This window comes from Canis lupus, chromosome 20, assembly GCF_011100685.1.
Source record: "Canis lupus familiaris isolate Mischka breed German Shepherd chromosome 20, alternate assembly UU_Cfam_GSD_1.0, whole genome shotgun sequence".
In the NCBI taxonomy this organism is placed as follows: domain Eukaryota; kingdom Metazoa; phylum Chordata; class Mammalia; order Carnivora; family Canidae; genus Canis; species Canis lupus.
This window is the reverse complement of record NC_049241.1, coordinates 658,701-676,333: the sequence shown is the minus strand read 5'-3', so window position 1 is coordinate 676,333 and position 17,633 is coordinate 658,701. Positions and strand designations below refer to the sequence as shown.

Genomic DNA, 17,633 nt, shown 5'->3' with positions numbered 1-17,633 from the left:
GTGAAGTTCCATTTGAATACTGTTTGGCTCCCTCAGTAACTGTCCTGAATTCAGTAATGTAGTTATTGTTTTGGTGTATATAAAATTTTTTGAGTCCAGCACCTGCCACCAGAGCGGCCTCTATAGTGGGATTTGAAGTAGTACCTCCCGTACAAGTGTTGTGTGGCATGTTCTGGAAAATGTTGAGAAGTGCTACAGTTAATTAGCCCTGAACCACCAAGGGAAGGCTGGTTGTTTCAGACAGCAGAGAAGTGTGTAACTCCTTTTATAACAGTTTCTGTGTAAAGTATTTTAATATGTTTAGATTTTGGAGGAATAAACTTTGCTTCTCTGGATAATAAAATTATGTATATTGTTCCAACTCTCATTCTGTTCAGTTGTTACTATAATTGGATGTAGCATTTGATTCTCCGTGAACCTGCTGGAGATCCTCAGAGATTATTGGACTCTACTCTGTTCTGGAGGCAGACTTAGTGCATTTCCGTAGTTCCCTTGCTACCCCTCCTTTACCATGTGGCATGAGTGACTGACACCCTTTTCTTTGGTCTCAGGAAAGTGGGGGCTCAGCAAGAACTGATTCCCGAGCCATTCAACTAGCCAAGAAAAAAAAGCAGAGAGGAACTGGGAGCAATGCAGGTGAGGCTGTGTGTGCTGGGGGACTGAGGGGTCTGGATCACCCAAGGCCTTCATTAAAGACAGGAGAAACACACAGAATAGGTGTTTCTGGTTCATTGTGTTACCTTTATGTTCACAATGTCCTTTATCAACTCTTTAGTTTTATGTGAACTTTAAGAAAAAATTACCAGCAGAAGTTCCAGCCTCAGTATGGACATGTTTAATTTATCTCAAAGAAGCTGTGCAGTTAGTGGTCGCAGATGCCAGTGTCTGCTGCCTAGCAGGGTGCTGAGGTAAAGAACAGGCCAGGTGTCAGAAGAGCAGAGGTGCGAACCCGATGCTAACTGGTCATTGGCCCCTGACCTTGGTTAGCCCTGGGGAGAGCCTGGGGACAGGGCTGCTGCTGTCCCAGGAGCGAAGGGTTCCATGGAGCCAGCCCTTGGGTGGCACGTAGTGTGATGGATACCCAGTTCAGACATACGTTGAAATCTTGTCATTTTTTAAAATGTCAGTGATATTTTTGAATTTTTAAAAAACACTCTGGACCAAACCAGACCTGCTAGTTTCTGTGACCTCATGCATCTATCCATCCATCTGTCCGTCCATCCAGAAAGTGGAATAGTGGGATGCAGTTCTTAAACTGGTAAATCCTTTTGTAAAGGTAACTGATTTCTTGTAATAACATTATCTGCAGATTTTCTATGTCTCTTTATCTAGAATTTGTTTTTTAGAATACTAAAGGGTAGGGGCGCCTGGGTGACTCAGTTAAGCATCCAGCTCTTGGTTTGTGCTCGGGTCCTGATCTCATGGGTTGTGGGATCAAGCCTTGTGTTGGGCTCTGTGCTCAGAGGGGAGTCTGCTGGAGATTCTCTCCCTCTGCCCCTCCTCCCACATGCATGTGCACATACTCTCTCTGAAATAAATCTTTAAAAACAATATCAAAAGGTATGTAGTATTAGCAATACAGGTTTATATTCTGTTCTTAATGTCATGGCTTCTTTAACTCCCTGATTTGTGTTAATCAGTTTTCATAAAAGCAGATACAGCCCTATAATGGATGTTGTTCATGTCTGTATTCGCTGTGACTTGAGAAGGCTGAAGTGTCCAGATGGCACTTGTACAGATAATAAAGAAGGTGTGTGGCGGGGGGCGGTGCGGGGAAGAGGTCTGTAGAGTGAAAGAATTCAGCATGGACTAAGCAAAAGGAGTCAGTTGCCTTTAACTTGATAGATCTCCGTTTGAAGGAAAAAGAACACTGGGCATTCAGGTATCTGGTACATGTTACACTGATTTCAGTGCTTTGCTTTTGGGATGACATCTGCAGAGATGGTTTTATTTATTTTTAATTGTTTTTATAAATATTTCAGCATTTAATCAGAAGGACACAAAAAACATAGTTGCATGCTATTATCACTTTAAAAATAAGAGTATTTCATTAACATCTATCTAGCAAGTGTTCACCTTTTCAGTTTTCTTGGATGCTGTAAATGGTTTTTATTATAACTATTTGCTTAAATCAGAAGCCAAGTAAGTCTCATATTACTATTGGTGGATATGTTTCTTAAGTTTCTTTAACATCTGTAGGTTTCTCCCTTCATTTCTCTCCTGTGTATTTGTAGAAGAAACTGGATGGTTGGTCTTTCAAGTTGGTGAGTCTAGATTAGGCTGATTGCGGTAGTTTGACAGGTTCCTGTGTCTTCTCTGTTCCCTATATGTCAGTAGTTACACACCTGATTGAACTTTGATCTGGTGGGTCAGCTGTTGGGAGTTGACACAACTCCTTTGCAAGTGGTGGGGTGCTCTTCCAGAGGTCCCTGACATCTGGTGGTCGGTTTGTCCTGCGGCACAGGTTGGCAGCCACTGATGACCAGTGACTGGATTTAATAATTCATGAGGGTTTGCAAAAGGTATTTCTCATTCCTTTCTTGTTACTAGCTGGAATATTTCTGTAAAGAGTACCTTCTCATCCATTCTTTACCTTGAAGTACAGTCCTAATGTAATGTCAGGATAAATGTCTGAATCTCTTTTTTCATCAGTTTTCAAAATGATGAACTGTTTTCTTTGCATCCTCCAGTGGTGGTCGGAGTATTTTTTATACAGTCATTGATTTAAACATTTTATAGACTGTTAAGGGGAAATAGAAATCTGGAGCCTGCCACATATCTAGCCTTCAAATATGTACATGGTACAAGAATCTTCTTGTATTTGTGAAGGCTTACACCTTTGCTCCTCATGTGTCTTCCTTGAAAAGCCCTCATGAAGTCTTGTAATCAGCCAGGAAATAGAGGAATGATCCCTTTTACAAAATCTTGGGGCCAGCTCTGTTTCCCCGCCTGTTCTATTTTGCTAGAATTTCGGGCTTGCAGAAAATATGATTCCCTAGTTGGCCATACTCTGTGAATATTGTCATTCACTTGTGTTTTCCAGCTGTAGAACCCTTCTCCCAGCCTCCCCTCATAGGACCATGTCCCATAGTCCTGGTGTGTTTACCTGAGTCCTAGGGAGTGGGCTGCAGGCTTTATCTGAATTTGCCACCCCCTGGGGTCCCTCTCCTGTTCCAGGATCCTGTCTGGATCCCAGGTTGCATTTCATTGTCACAACTACTTTAGGCTATTATGAGAAATATTGGACTATAATCAGTATTTCAGTATTTATTTTACTGCTTAGACTGTTCCAGCTTTGGCCACTGGGAGCTCTTTCGGTTGGACTCTTGTGCCCCTTTCAATGTGCCCTGGTTTTTTCTGAGGGGGCATTCCCTACCTTCTGGCACCATCTTGTGTTCTCATTACCCCAGAACAGGATCCAGCCATTTCCCTAAGGAGTACTGTTCTTTTTATTAGAAAAATTTATTAGAAACCAAGGTATGATGAGTGAAATAAGTCCATCGGAGAAGGACAATCATCATATAGTTTCGCTCATATGTGGAACATAAGAAATAGTGAAAGGGATTATAAGGGAAAGGAGGGGAATTGAGTGGGAAAAATTAGAGAGGGAGGCAAACCATGAGAGACTCCTAACTCTGGGAAACAAACAAGAGGTAGTGGAAGGGGAGGTGGGCGGGGGGACGGGGTAACTGGGTGAGCGCACTTGGCGGGATGAGGACTGGATGTTATACTATATGTTGGCAAATTGAATTTAAATTAAAAAAACAAAAACAAACCAAGGTCTGGGCCCTCCATGTGGTTGTTGCTCTTCACTACCTGTCATTGTGTCTAGGCCCTCCCAGCAGGCAGTATCTTCATGTACATTAACCCATGCTGGCCTTGTTTTGAATTTAGAATATTTTATATTTTAGAATAGTGATAAGGCCATACATTCTATGTTTCTTAACACGCCTAGTTCCTACATCAGCACTTTTCAGTTAAATATATTCATTTAATACGAGTTCAGGTCAGATGTTGCCTCGTAATTATCTTTGGTACCAAATTTAGGGAGGGAAATGTAGGTTTGGGAGGTTTTTGGATTTGGGGATTAAAGGATTGTTGTGTTAGAAGTCTAAGAACAGAGAAGTTGCAGGGAAACAGGACTTTGTGGAATTAAGTCATTTAAGCACAGTTGAGATTTCATTGTTAAATATGGTTAAATGCAGAGTGCACATATTGATTCTTAGAAAATGTGCAATCTGAATGATTTGAAAAATAAGGTATTGGGTCTGAAATTCAAGGCTATTCCCTTTGGGTTGCTTTTGCATATAGAAAATAAAATTGTGCCAGTTTCTCTACCTTTAGTACTGTGGCTCCCCTCCTCAAAATAAACCAAGAATATTTTGTCAACATAAAAAGTAAAGAGAAACTTTCATTCTTGAAGCTGATAGTGAAACTTTTAAAAATTTTTTCATCAACTGCAGGACTGTGAATAGACGTATACCTTTCTGGTCTCTTAAGAGCTGGGCAAAGGAAAGAACAAAGGACTTAGGCGAAGATGCAGTAAACAGCAAAACTGTGTGTCTGTGTGACAGTGAAAGTGTAAATGTGTGACTGCCTTTTTTCTTGACTGAGTCAAATAGCGAAATTCCAATTCTGCGTGATCTAGAAGAGACACAGGCACACCCTGAATGGAAATATTTTAAATTAAGACCAGATAAAACAAAAATCACAAGGGGTTAATACTAATGTTAGACTACTAATGTCAGTGTGGAAGTCGAAACAGTTGGGGCAGAGAAGATTTTTCCTATTTTTGGTTGCTGTTCACATGTAATCAACTGCAAGACTAAGATTTGTAACCATGCATGTATTTATATGAAAACTTATAATATCAAACAAGATGAAGTAAAAACTGGTGGAAATCTAGGAGAATTGAATAAATGAAAACCTACCAATATTGGAAGTGGGTAATTGAAGTCATTTGCAGATCAAGCACAAAAAAACACAGGAAAGGGATCCCTGGGTGGCGCAGCGGTTTGGCGCCTGCCTTTGGCCCAGGGCGTGATCCTGGAGACCCGGGATCGAATCCCATATCGGGCTCCCGATGCATGGAGCCTGCTTCTCCCTCTGCCTGTGTCTCTGCCTCTCTCTCTCTCTCTCTGTGACTATCATAAGTAAATAAATAAAAAAAAAAAAAAAAAAACACAGGAAAGATGTTTACAATGGGATTAATAAAGTTGATTTAATAGATCCTACTCCATAACCATGGGATTATTAATCAAAATTAAACCAAACAAATTAGGCCCTTAGGAAAACCATAACAAAGGCTTTAGGGGGTATAAAACCCAACTTGTCTTTACATGTTTTTAACTATACTGTGGTAAAATAGAAAGTAAAAATTACTTGGAAAACAAGAACTTACTAAATTCTGGTAAAAGAAGAAATAAAAGCTGATTAAGAATAGTTACAGAAAAACTGGATTGCCATCCACTTATGAGTGTGAATCGAGCCAGCATCTTCTCTGCTTATTTTCTCCCTTGTAAAATGGTAATAACAGCACCTACTTAGGATTCTTGTGGGGATTAAATGAAGTAATACAGGTGAGGTGCTGAAAAGCACTCAGGGTCAGCTTCTTGTTGCTGTTGTGTGTGCAAGCAGGAGGTGTGGCCAGAGCCAGATTCAGGTTTATGCCCAGATTGCCTGCTTGTTACATGTGCAGAGGAATCTAAGTGGAATAGCTATTATTTCAAGATGGAAAAAGAACAAGCCTAAGGAGAGTCAGATCCAGATTTGGATGCCTGAGTGTGCAGCCTATTCGTAGTTAAAATTGTTCTGTGTGGGCTGAACAAAACATCCTGCAGTGGATGTTAACTAACCTGTTAGTTTCTACCTCCATCTGAGTGGTTTTATCAAGAGAAAAAATAAAGCATAAGTGAATTGCACATATTCAGTGGAGAGTAAATAATCATGTAAAGTATATGGTGATAAATTGGAGTACTTGCAGGAGAATGCATAATTTTGCAGAAAAACAAATCACCATTTTTCAAAAATAAGAGTATAAACAGTTCAACAACTGCTGGCTGAGGTATTTCAGAGGCTCATGCTTACCTGATAGTTATACAGATCATTTCTACTCTTCCGTGGAATACCTACATTAAACGGTATTCAGGGCTCTGTGGAAAAGGGGAAACTCCTTATGATCTGGAACCCAAAGCCTGACAAGGATACCTCTCAAAAGGAGAGCTATTGATTAATGACTTGGAAAAATACATGGCGAATGTTCTAAATAAAATATCTGTACAGTTTGGCAAAATATTTTAATATTCTGACCAAGTGAGTTTTAATCCTACAGCTTGAGAATGATGAATGTTAGGAAGTCTGGTAGTTGGGTTATATTATTTTTCCCAATGGATTTTGTATTTATTGAAAAAATTGGTATCCATTATTGGTAGAAATAAGAATGTAATAAAGATTTCGTAGCCCAAACTAAGAGCCAACATCACACTGACCGGTGAGTTACCAAAGGCATTCTTCTATATGCACGCAAGAATTGCTTTTGTTACCATTGGTGTTAATGTCGCTCTGGAGGTTCTTGTCATTGAAATCAAGAAAAATAAGAACTTGTAGGGAGGAGATAGTAACTTAAGAGATGATTTGACCACTTACTGGAGAGCCCTAAAGAATCAGTTGAAAATGGTTAGCACTTAAGAGACGTTTAAGTGACTGCTTGTAACATAAATGTATAGCCATCAGGAGTGTACTGTGTGCAGCAATGGCTAGTTAGGAAATGCAGTGGAGAAAATACCTCATTCACAGCAGCAACACAAATCCCAGAATAAGGAGGAAACTTCATAAGTGGGAGGACATAAAGGAGGAAGAGGAGACAAAACTTCACTAAGAAAAGAGAGTTCCAGATGTCATGCCTCCTTCCTTTTGGTACCTGTGCCTGCTAAGTGCCATGCGGGGACACCATTGTTCATGTTCTCCGGGGGGAGCTGGGCGGAGGGAACTGAGCTGCGGCGGGGGGAGTGGGGATGGGGGTGGGGAGGACATCAGATAAACAAAAACAGTAAATGATAAATGTGAATAAAACAAGGAAATGGGTCTGTGATGATTTGCAGTTTTTAATAGGGTAGAGAGAGTCCTCAACAGAGGAGGAGATCCTTGATGGAGGGAAGTGAGGAAGGATGCCATGTGGACAGATCTAAGCAAAGTCCCTGTGAGCCTGAGGCTGGAGGGTGTTCTCAAAGAAAGGCCTTTGTTGTCAGAGGGAGGAGGCCCATGGAGGGGGGAGAAGGGGGGACCTTTTCGGAAATAATCTGAGAGCTGGTGAGAGCCCAGGCTGTTTAGAGCCTTAGGTCATTGTTGGAACTTTGGCTCTCACTTGGAGTCAGATCAGAAGACATAGAGACATAATTAGAAAAGTGACATGATCTTTTTAAAGGATCATTCCAGCTGTTCTGAAAATAAACCATAAGGGGCAAAGAGAGCAGATTGGGGTTCTTTGCAGGCCCCAGTAGGAAATGACTGTGGCTGCAGGCACATGGGCTGCCAGTAGGAAGAGGTGGGTAAATCCTGGATCTGTCTTAAAAGATGGAGACGACAAGATTTGCTGACAGCTGTGGAGTTCGGAAGAGAAAGAAGTCATTATTGCAGACATGCTAACTCTTCCCACAGTATTTGAAGCAATTCCATTTGAAATTCCGAGGAGATTTCAGAGTACTTGGTGTAGGAAACTACAGGCAGGGATTCCTGAGGACCCACAGGAAACTAGCCTGGTTGCCCTGCATTTGCAGGGACATCTCACAAGTGACAACCGTTGAACCTGTGGTGGTCCTGTGCCCCTTAAGCCAAGACAAAGGGACATACATTGATACACAGGCCTGAGACCTACACTGTTTTATGCGTCAAGGTGGCTCTTCTCATTGTTGGCAAATGAGTGATGGCCTTTTGGGAGAAAAGCTACTAAAATTCCATATAGGATAAAGAATGAAGGTGAGAAGTTTAGGGCTTTTTTAAAGGCATGGAAAGCTGTGTGGATAGCCAGCTCTTGCTTTGTCCTCATCTGTGTGCTTTACATGATTTAGCTCGTGTTTTGTCTTCATAGTAGCTCCCTAAGGTAGAGACTTACTACCAGCATGCTCTACAGCTGGGTCACCAAAGCCACTTTCCCTTATGCACTCACTGCTCAGAGGGTGTGGATGCCCAGAGCAGAGCAGAGGCACAGGCCTTGGAGATCAGTGGACACTGAAAGGTTTTTGTTAACATAGCATGAAATGCTAAGAGAGGTGAATCCCCCCATGGGGGGGAAAAATGGAGATGAGGCATGAGTAGGCGCTGTGCAGAAGGCTGTTGACCAAGAAAGAAGCATCTCCTCTGTGGGCAGAGGGGTGTGCTTGGTGCTCAGAGTCAGGGTGTGCATGGAACACGGGGATACAGTGTGACATTTCTGGATGGCCACTTGATGCTGTTTTCAAGAGCTAGAAGATATGGGTAATGTTCAATCATGAAATGACTACTTGTAACTTCTCTTGAAAAAATATCCTGGCATCTACATAAAGGTACATGTGCTAGCTGCTGCCAGGTGTGGAACTGTGTGTTACTAAATATTTATAGCTCATGTCTGCCAGTAAAGCTGCACACTTCCTGCATATTTTTGGTAAGTCCCTGCTTGTAAGAAAAGCTGACATGTTGTTGGTAGACACATTTGTGTTATGTATTTGTATAGAAACGAAAATGATAGAACACATACCCTTGTGTAGTTAGTGTTTTTTTCTGAATGTTAAGATTATGAATTTTTAAATCATTTTTCATCATTTTTATTTTCTGTATTTGAAAATACATTAACCTTGTAATTAATAAATATTAACCCCCCATTTAAGAAGTGGAGCCAAAACAGCTGTCATCCCCCTCCCTTCCCAGGATGGAGCATACCTGGGGCTCTTGGGTGGGCTCTTCAGCTGCTTCACCTGGAAACTGAGACATGTAGTCTGGAATTGGTTTCCTTCCCAGAAGGGGGTGATGAGAGAGCCGCAGGGAACACAGACAGGGGTCAGGCAGCACGGGCAGCCCCTGTGGCTCCTTTAGCATCACCAGCTTGTCTAGCGATGGGCATGCAGATGGAGGGCCAGGTAATGTACGTACGTGGTGCCACTGGAATGTTTGAATAACAGGGTTGGATTGAGCCACGAAATTAAGTCAGTGATCAATTTTTTATAGTATGTGTACACATATTAAAATTTTTAAAATTTTTTTCCTCACATTGAAGCAAAAAAAAAAATCTTTGGGCATTTATCACTAGGCTCCTCCCATTTCTTCCTCTTGCTGCCATGCTGAGAGCAGAAGAGCCACACTGAGGGAGGGAGGACAGGAGGAAGGTCCCAGTGCAGGCTGTCTGTTAACTGGAACGCTGCAGCAGTTGTAACTTTTTTTACAAGAGAAATCTGGGAACATTCACACAGGCACTGGGCCTGAAAGAGTGGATTGTGAACTTGAGTGTCATGAAGCTTCCCAGTGAGGTGGATGGGGATAGTCTGGATTGCAGCTGGAGAAAACCCTCCCTGGTGCTGTGGGAAAACGTGTGTCAGAAGCACTCCGGGCTTTTTCACCCCTTGCCCCCTCTCCCCCCCGTGCCCTGTAGGCTCCATTTAGGCACTCTGGATGGCAGATGGGGCCTGTGATGGAGCAAAGTGGATGGTAGGCTGTGGGGAGGCTGTCTGGTCTTGTCTTTGCTTTTAGGGTCTGGATGATTTTGCTCTAGCTGTCCATGGTAGTTCCCTCTGCACTGCGGACCTTCACATACCAGGGTTAGGGCCTGCAGGTTGGGGTAAGCACAGCATGTTTGCCTTGAGCAGCTCTCCAGAGAGTGAGCCGCCTGCCAGTACGCTTGTGGCCCATCTCTGCTCATTGCTCCCTTGGGGCCGAGGTTCCATTTGGTTCCTGGACCAGAGCTGTGGTGTTGAGGGCTGGCATAGCCAGATATCTGAAGCAGGGTAAAGGGGCTTGGTGGCCACACATTTCCTGTTGTGGTGGGTGGTGGAGAAATGTAAGCCTCCTGTCCCTGAATGGGCTGTGAGTTGAAGTGTCTTGCACCTGGACAGTGAGCAGGCGATAAGGATTTTGTCGGTCCTGACCATGGAGGCCTGCCCTTTATTGACCAGCAGCTGTCACTTACTTTGTTTCTGTTAGCTTTATGCCTGCCCTGTGCTGTTCCTGCTGGAGTGCATGTCTTGCTTCCTTTCTATCTCCTTGGTAGTCACCTGTTCCCCTGCAGGTCCTCCCACCTTGCTGTCAGGTGAGCATGGAAGTCTGACTCTGGCAGGTGTCTAACCCTTGTGAGGAGGAGGCCTTTATTGAACATAAAAGTTGTGATGGCTGTGCCTCACGTTTCTGGAGTTGTGCTATCCATGCTGCCACATGACGTGATTCATGGTGACAGTGTCAGAGTCTGAGGGTCAGAGCACCAGCTCAGTAGTCAGGAACATTGTTGAGGCCTGCTCCTCTGCTTGTGGTGGCTGTGGGCAAGTGCCTAAACTCTCTGGCTCCAGCATCCTCTCTGTTATGGGAGATAGGACCTGTCCTTCTAGGTAGTTTTGCTGGGGCACAATAAGGAAAACAGTGGCAGGGCTTTGTGTATACGTGGTTTCAGACCCCTGGCTCTTAGAGCTCAGCTGACAGAGGTGGGACCATGCCGTGGGAGCCTAAGCCTGCCATCCTTGGCCAAAAGTATGTGCTCTGGCATGGGTGAACTATGGATGGTGCTGGGATGCACTCTGTCCCATAGCCAGCCCCCATTTCTCTGTTACCCTGGGAGCTACTGCATAGCCTTTTTTTTTTTAATGTTTCTTTTTATTTATTTGTTTATTTATTTACTTATTTATGATAGTCACAGAGAGAGAGAGAGAGAGAGAGAGACAGAGACACAGGCAGAGGGAGAAGCAGGCTCCATGCACTGGGAATCTGACGTGGGATTCGATCCCGGGTCTCCAGGATCGCGCCTTGGGCCAAAGGCAGGCGCTAAACCGCTGCGCCACCCAGGGATCCCCTGCATAGCCTTTTTATGTGAACTATAAGTCACCCTGCCCAGCATGCAGATTTGACGTTCACAGCCTCAGGAACTGTCCTTCCTAGGCTCCCAGGCAGGGTTGGCCAATGGAAGTATTGGCAGGAGATTAGGTGGAGGGAGGAAGGAGGAACCAGGACCTTGTTCTCATTTCACTTTGGTAGTTTTATGACAATGGCTGTTTCCCCCATGGTCCCAGTTCTTGATGGGCAGCCCTGGACCCAGACGTTGTTCTGGATTCTGTGCTGACTGGGGTGTTTGCTCCTTAGTGCGCCATCACTGGTATACTCACTGGCGGCATGGAATCCCTCTGGTGCAATACCTAGAGTGTTCCTGGGGCCCTGATGGGACCCTAATGCCCTGTAAACAGTTTCCCCAGGACTGTGACTACATTATGGCTGCCAGGTTATCCCAAACCTTTCCCAAGGCCTCTTGGCACTACTGGCCCCCTCAGTGTTTCTACGGTGCCCTGTACTGTTTCATCACTGCATTTTGAATGTAGGTCCATCTGTATGTCCCTGAGAAACATCTGTACTTAGAACACGGGCAGCCATCATAAACTTCATGGTAAGGATCACCACTATGGCCCAGTACCCAATGGAGTAAAGATACAGTCAATATTTGTTTAAAGAATGATAAGGCACGAATTGATAGCTAATCACTGGACACCTTTCAAGTAAGAGCCATCCAGTTAGCATACTCCAACACTACACTGGACAGAGGTAGAACAGTTAATTCAAGCTGATTGTATGCCCAGCGTTGTTCTGAGGTAGTTCTCAGAGCAGCCCTATGCCGTGCAGCTCTATACAGTCCCATTTTCTGGGTAAGGAGCCTGAGGCACAGAGATGAGGTTGGTGGGGGCTGCACAGGTGATGGGTGACTGCCCTAGGGGTGGAATCCCAGGCTGACTGGCTCCAGAACCTTCAGTCAGCCTGCCAGCTCTACAGCACACAAGAGCCGCATGGCTCACCCTTGATGAGTGAGGTGGACGTGGAACTCCTGAGTAGAATACTAGCACCTGAGTTCTGGATGATCTGGGCTTGTCCAGGGTTAGGCAGCTGTCTGTATAACTTGCCACATTAGAAAACCAAAGGAAAACCACGTTATCTTCACTAATGCCAAACAAGGCAGTTGAAAAAACTCATCGTTGCTGATTTTTAAAAATCATAAACCTTAACTAGGAATTAAAAAGATTTCCCTAATAATAGAGAGCAAGTTAGAATAGCAGTCAACGTTGTTTTCAATGAGGAGATGTGTTCCTATTATAATCGGAAGAACCAACCAAGCCAACACTGCAATAACATTGGACATTTTTATGGAAGCTTTAGAGAAAAATAGATAATCAAATAGGAAGATGTGACTACCTATTGATGATGATTATTAGGCTTAGAAGACCCAAGGGAATAGACTCAAATAATTACAAACAAAGATAATTGCACAAAACACGTTAAGATATATCCCATGAAGAGCTTTTCTATTAGAATAATCAGAAAAACAATAATGAAAAACAATAATAAATCTCACTCATAATGGCAATAAAAGTAATAAAATATCTAGGATTCCCAGTGACGCATATGCCTGAGCCTGGATAAGGTCCTGTTTACAGCTTACTATGTACTTGGGATGGAACATTCAATTCAAAGTTTACATCTTTTATTCAGTTCCTTAAAAATCCCAAAGGAACTTTCTAAAAGAAAAAAAAAACACCTGCCAGTTTTAAGTTCATCTGGAAGAATAACTTAGTTAAAATCTCCATGCAAGATTCGAAAAAGAGTAATAATGGGGCAGGGAGACCACTGTGCTGGGGACCCAGGCCTGTGGAGGAGTGTTGGTGCTGAGACTCGGCCGGTGCTGTGACAGAGACAGGTGGGGCGGCCGGAGCTTGGGCATGCAGGCTGGCATAAGCTTAAGATTCACATTCCTTCACTGGTTTGGTAATGTTGGTTCAGTCTTTGGGAAGAAGAATGGTGGATTTCTTAGGCACTTTCCCCTGCAGTCCCACCACCAACCACTTCAGCCTTTTGATGTTAAATGTTTAGTGTATAAACTATGCTTGTTACTTATTTCAATGATACACGTATACTTTTATCTGTTCTTTGCTGTTGAACATGAATATTTTTTCTTGTGAATAAATCTGTTTTGTGGTATATCCTTTAATAGCCGTGTAGGACTGAACACATCCGAAACTATAAGAGCATTAAGCCCCGGCACCATCCAGGATATGTAATGAGTCCAGCCTCCCATCCTCAGGAGAATTGGGGAATAGGTACTCACATACTTCACTGTGTTCTGTGGTTCAGTGAGGATCTCCAGCAGAGAAAGCTTGCACGAGACCAAAGTCCTATCCCTCCACACACACCCCTGGTGGGGGGAAGCAAGACATCGGAGCCAGTGGTATGCAGGATGGAGAGCTGACCATCTTCAGTGCAGATCCCTCCCAGGCTGAGGATGCCACGAGCTTGAGTTGGCACTGCGTTGTGTAGCTGTCAGTATAGGGGCATCGTCAGGAGGTGTGTGGGCAGAGTGCTTTGCCAGAGCCAGGCTGTATGCTACAGGCCTCACCTATTCTGATAGTGACTCTCTGAGGGGATCATGCTGCAGTGTGGGTCACGGATGAGTCAGTAGGGACTCAGGACTATGCATCGGTGTACTCTTGATCACTTGACTATTTCATCCCCAAATAGGGTTGTCTTTTAGGTCTCTCTACCTAGATGTCAACTTGCTGACTAGCTTTATCTTTCTCTTCTGTCTGCTCTTTCAGGTTATCTGCACAATCCAGTGTTTCAGATAAATGTTGAGATTATTGAAGCAAAATTCAGTTCATTATGAAGATGACTTGCCCCCTGAAGTTTTCTAGATTTCCACTATGAGGAATTTTTTGTTTCTTGACATCAGTTTATGAGTTAAGTTAGTCACATTACATTTAATGCCATGGCATCTTTTACTTGTGAGGATGGCTGCATGGCCATTGTGGGGTTCTATGTAGAGACTATTTGTTGGCTTTAAGCCTCCAGCATCCTGACTCAGGAAGGGTGTAGGTTTCAGCTGATTTACATGTTGACAGCACACTACCAGATGGCAGAGTAGATTGTCTGGAGTCATGTAACCCAGCACCCTGCTCCCATGAATCCAGCTGGTGAAGGCATTTTTTCTTCTGAGCAGGGAGTCAAGAGGCTGGGTGTGGGGCGTTCAGCGTGCCAGTCCAGGTTCCCCTCTCCTAGTCCTGCCTTCTTCCCTTGCAGCTTTCTCAGGGTGCCTATGGGAAGTGTTCAGCCTGTCTTCTAGGACCTGGGGTGGATGAGAAGACTTTGAAGGGGAGGGGAGCATGGCTAGTTTGAAGGGGATCTGCTTTCACATTGTCATCTTCCATTAGTAATCTTTGAGACTGCGTTTGGGTCCAGGACTTCTGCAGGCTCTCTTGTTCGCCTTTGAGTCCTACCCCACCACCAAGCTCCCTATGGTGAAGCACTCCAGGGTGTGTATAGAAACAGTCTTCCAGAGCCCCAGATCCAGGACACTTCAGAGTGCTGGCTTCAGGGAGGCATCTTGTATGGATTCACTCATACAGGCATCAAGACTGCCTCGGGCCACTGTGGCCAGCTGGGCCTTCCTCATGCACAGGTTTTAGGAGGGTATGTTGAGATGTTCTGAACTGATATACAGTATACAGTATACTGCCTCGGGCCCTGGGTGTGTGAGCTCTCAACTTTCTCACCCTTCTGCTCTTGTCCTAGCAGGAACTGCTTTTAAGGAGAATCCCACAAAAGCAGCAGTGTTCGTGTATATAAACCTGAGCAGTTTTTTTAACTATTGACATTTCATCCCTAGAACAAGTCATTAACCAGAGAAGGTGCTAGAGCACTTCCAGTTAGAGGCAGCGATTCTTCTCAGTGCCACTGTGGTGTTGGTAGGACTACCAGATTGTCAGGTACTGGATTGAAGGAATAGATTGAAAAGAGAATGTGATGGTGTATGCTAATACGGCCGTTAAAACCAGTTTAGCTTATAATGTGTCACCAGGTATTCTAGTTTTAGTCCACCTTATTTTCTGTTATAAAATTAATGCCTCTTGCGTCGTTTTAATAAAAATACAACCAAATTTTGATTGCTGACTAGTTTTTCCAGCAGTGTATACTGATTTTTATGGAAACTTGTAATGCTGATGTCTGGCAAAATTAAATGGCATCCATTTCCAATTTTGACCACATGATTTTTACTTAAATTTCCCATTGTTTGCATAGCATACATGGTAGTACACGTCTGGTGAAGGGACACAAGGCTTTGATCATACTTCTTGCTTCATAGGTAACATATAGAATATGATCTACACAGCTTTCATTGAATCATTACAAGATACATGAGAAATGGCTCAACGTGATCTTGTTTTTGTCTTATAAAGCTAGATAATAAATAGTGGATATACATATTTAAATATTGCTTGCTTTTAAAAGTAGCTTAAAAAGTGGAGTCCGGGCAGCCCCGGTGGCGCAGCGGTTTAGCGCCGCCTGCAGCCCAGGGCATGATCCTGGAGACCCTGGATCGAGTCCCACATCAGGCTCTCTGTATGATGCCTGCTTCTCCCTCTGCCTGTGTCTCTGCCTCTCTCTCTCTCTGTCTCTATGAATAAATAAATAAAATCTTAAAAAAAAAAAAAAGTGGAGTCCAAGATGGTGGAGTAGGAGACCTTAGTTTTGTCTGGCCCCAGGAATTCTGCTAGATGGCTGTTAAATCATTCTGAACACCTGCGAACTCAGCCAGAGATCTAAGAAAAGAATAGCTGCAACTCTACAAATAGACAAGTGACTACTTTCTGCCAAGAATGACAAAATGGAAAAACTCGCCTCAAAAAAGAGAACAAGAGGCAGTTACTGACTACCAGGGACCTAATCAATATGGACTTAAGTAAGATGTTGGAACTGGAGTTCAGAGTAACAATCATAAAGATACTAGCTGGGCTTGAAAAAGGCATAGAAGACACTAGATCTGTTTTTGGAGAAATAAAAGAACTATAACAAGTCAAAAAAAAAAGCTATTTAATGAGATGCAATAAAAAATGGAAGCCCTAACTGCTAGGATAAATGAGGTAGAATAGAGAATTAGTGGTATAGAAGACAAAATGATAGAGAACAAAGAAGCTGAGAAAAAGGTAACTAGAATCACAGGAGGAGAATCTGAGAGATAATTGATACCATAAAGCAAAACAATATTAGAATAATTGGAATCCCAGAAGAAGAGGAAAGAGAGAGAGGGAGGCAGAAGGTATATTGGAGCAAATTATAGTGGAGAACTTCCCTAATCTGGGGAAGGAAACAGGCATCCAAGTCCAGGAGGCACAGAAAACCCCCCTCAAAGTCAATAAAAAGAGGTTAACACCTGACATATAATAGTGAAACTTGCAAATCTCAGAGACAAGGAGAAAATCCTGAAAGCAGCTCTGGGCAAGAGGTCCATAGCCTACAAGGAAAGAAACATTAGATTGGCAGCAGATCTCTCCACAGAGACCTGGCAGGGCAGACAGGACTGGCAGGGTATTATTCGAGGTCCTAAATGAGAAGAACATGCAGCCAAGAATACTTTATCCAGCAAGGCTCTCATTCAGAATAGAAGGAGAGAGAAAAAGCTTCCAGGACAAACAGAAACAAAAGGTATTTGTGATCGCCAAACCAGCCCTACAAGAAATATTGAAAGGGATCCTTTAAGTGAAGAGAAAGCCCAAAAATAATATAGACCAGAAAGGAACAGAGACGATATACAGAAACAGTGACCTTATAGGTAATATGATGGCACTAAATTCATATCTTTCAATAGTTACTCTGAATATAAATGGGCTAAATGCCCCAATGAAAAAAACACAGGGTATCAGATTGGATTAAAAAAAGACCCAGTATGTAAATGCTGTCTGTAAGTGACTTTATTTATTTAATTTTTTTTGTAAGAGACTTTAGACCCAAAGATACCTCTAGATTTAAAGTGAGGGGGTGGGAGCACTTGGGTGGCTCAGTGTGTTAAGCATCTGTCTTCAGGTCTGGTCATGATCCCAGGGTCCTGGGCTCGAGCCCCGCATTGGGCTCTTTGCTCAGTGGGGAGCCTGCTTCTTTCTCTCCCTCTGCCTACTGCTCCCCCTGCTTCTGTGCTTGCTCTCTCTTTCAAATAAATAAAATCTTTAAAAAATAATAAAGCGAGGGGGTAGAAAGCATTTATCCTACTAATGGACATGAAAAGAAAGCTGAGGTGGCAGTCTTTACATCAGATGAATTAGATTTTTAAACCAAAGAGTGTAATAAGAGATAAGGAGGGTCACTATATCATCATTAAAGGGTCTATCCAACAAGAAGATCTAAAAATTTAAATATTTATGTCCCTTACATGGGAGCAGCCAATTATATAAGCCAATTAATAACAAAAGTAAAGAAACACATCAATAATAACACAGTAATAGTAGAAGACTTTAATACCCCATTCACTGCAATGGACAATAATCTAAGCAGAAGATCAACAAAGAATCAAGAGCTTTGAATGACACACTGGGCCAGATGGACTTAACAGATCTATTCAGAACATTCCATCCTAAAACAGCAGAATACATATTCTT

General features: G+C 43.2%; 1 protein-coding gene across 1 annotated transcript in view; it reads left to right on the top strand.

Moving 5' to 3' along the window:
• The window catches only part of ZXDC (ZXD family zinc finger C), a 44,750-nt gene that overhangs the window by 15,532 nt on the left and 11,585 nt on the right, over nt 1–17,633 (top strand). The window contains exon 7 of the mRNA XM_038565436.1: nt 552–636. Coding sequence (XP_038421364.1) covers nt 552–636 — 85 coding nt within the window. The remainder of the gene's footprint in view (nt 1–551; nt 637–17,633) is intronic.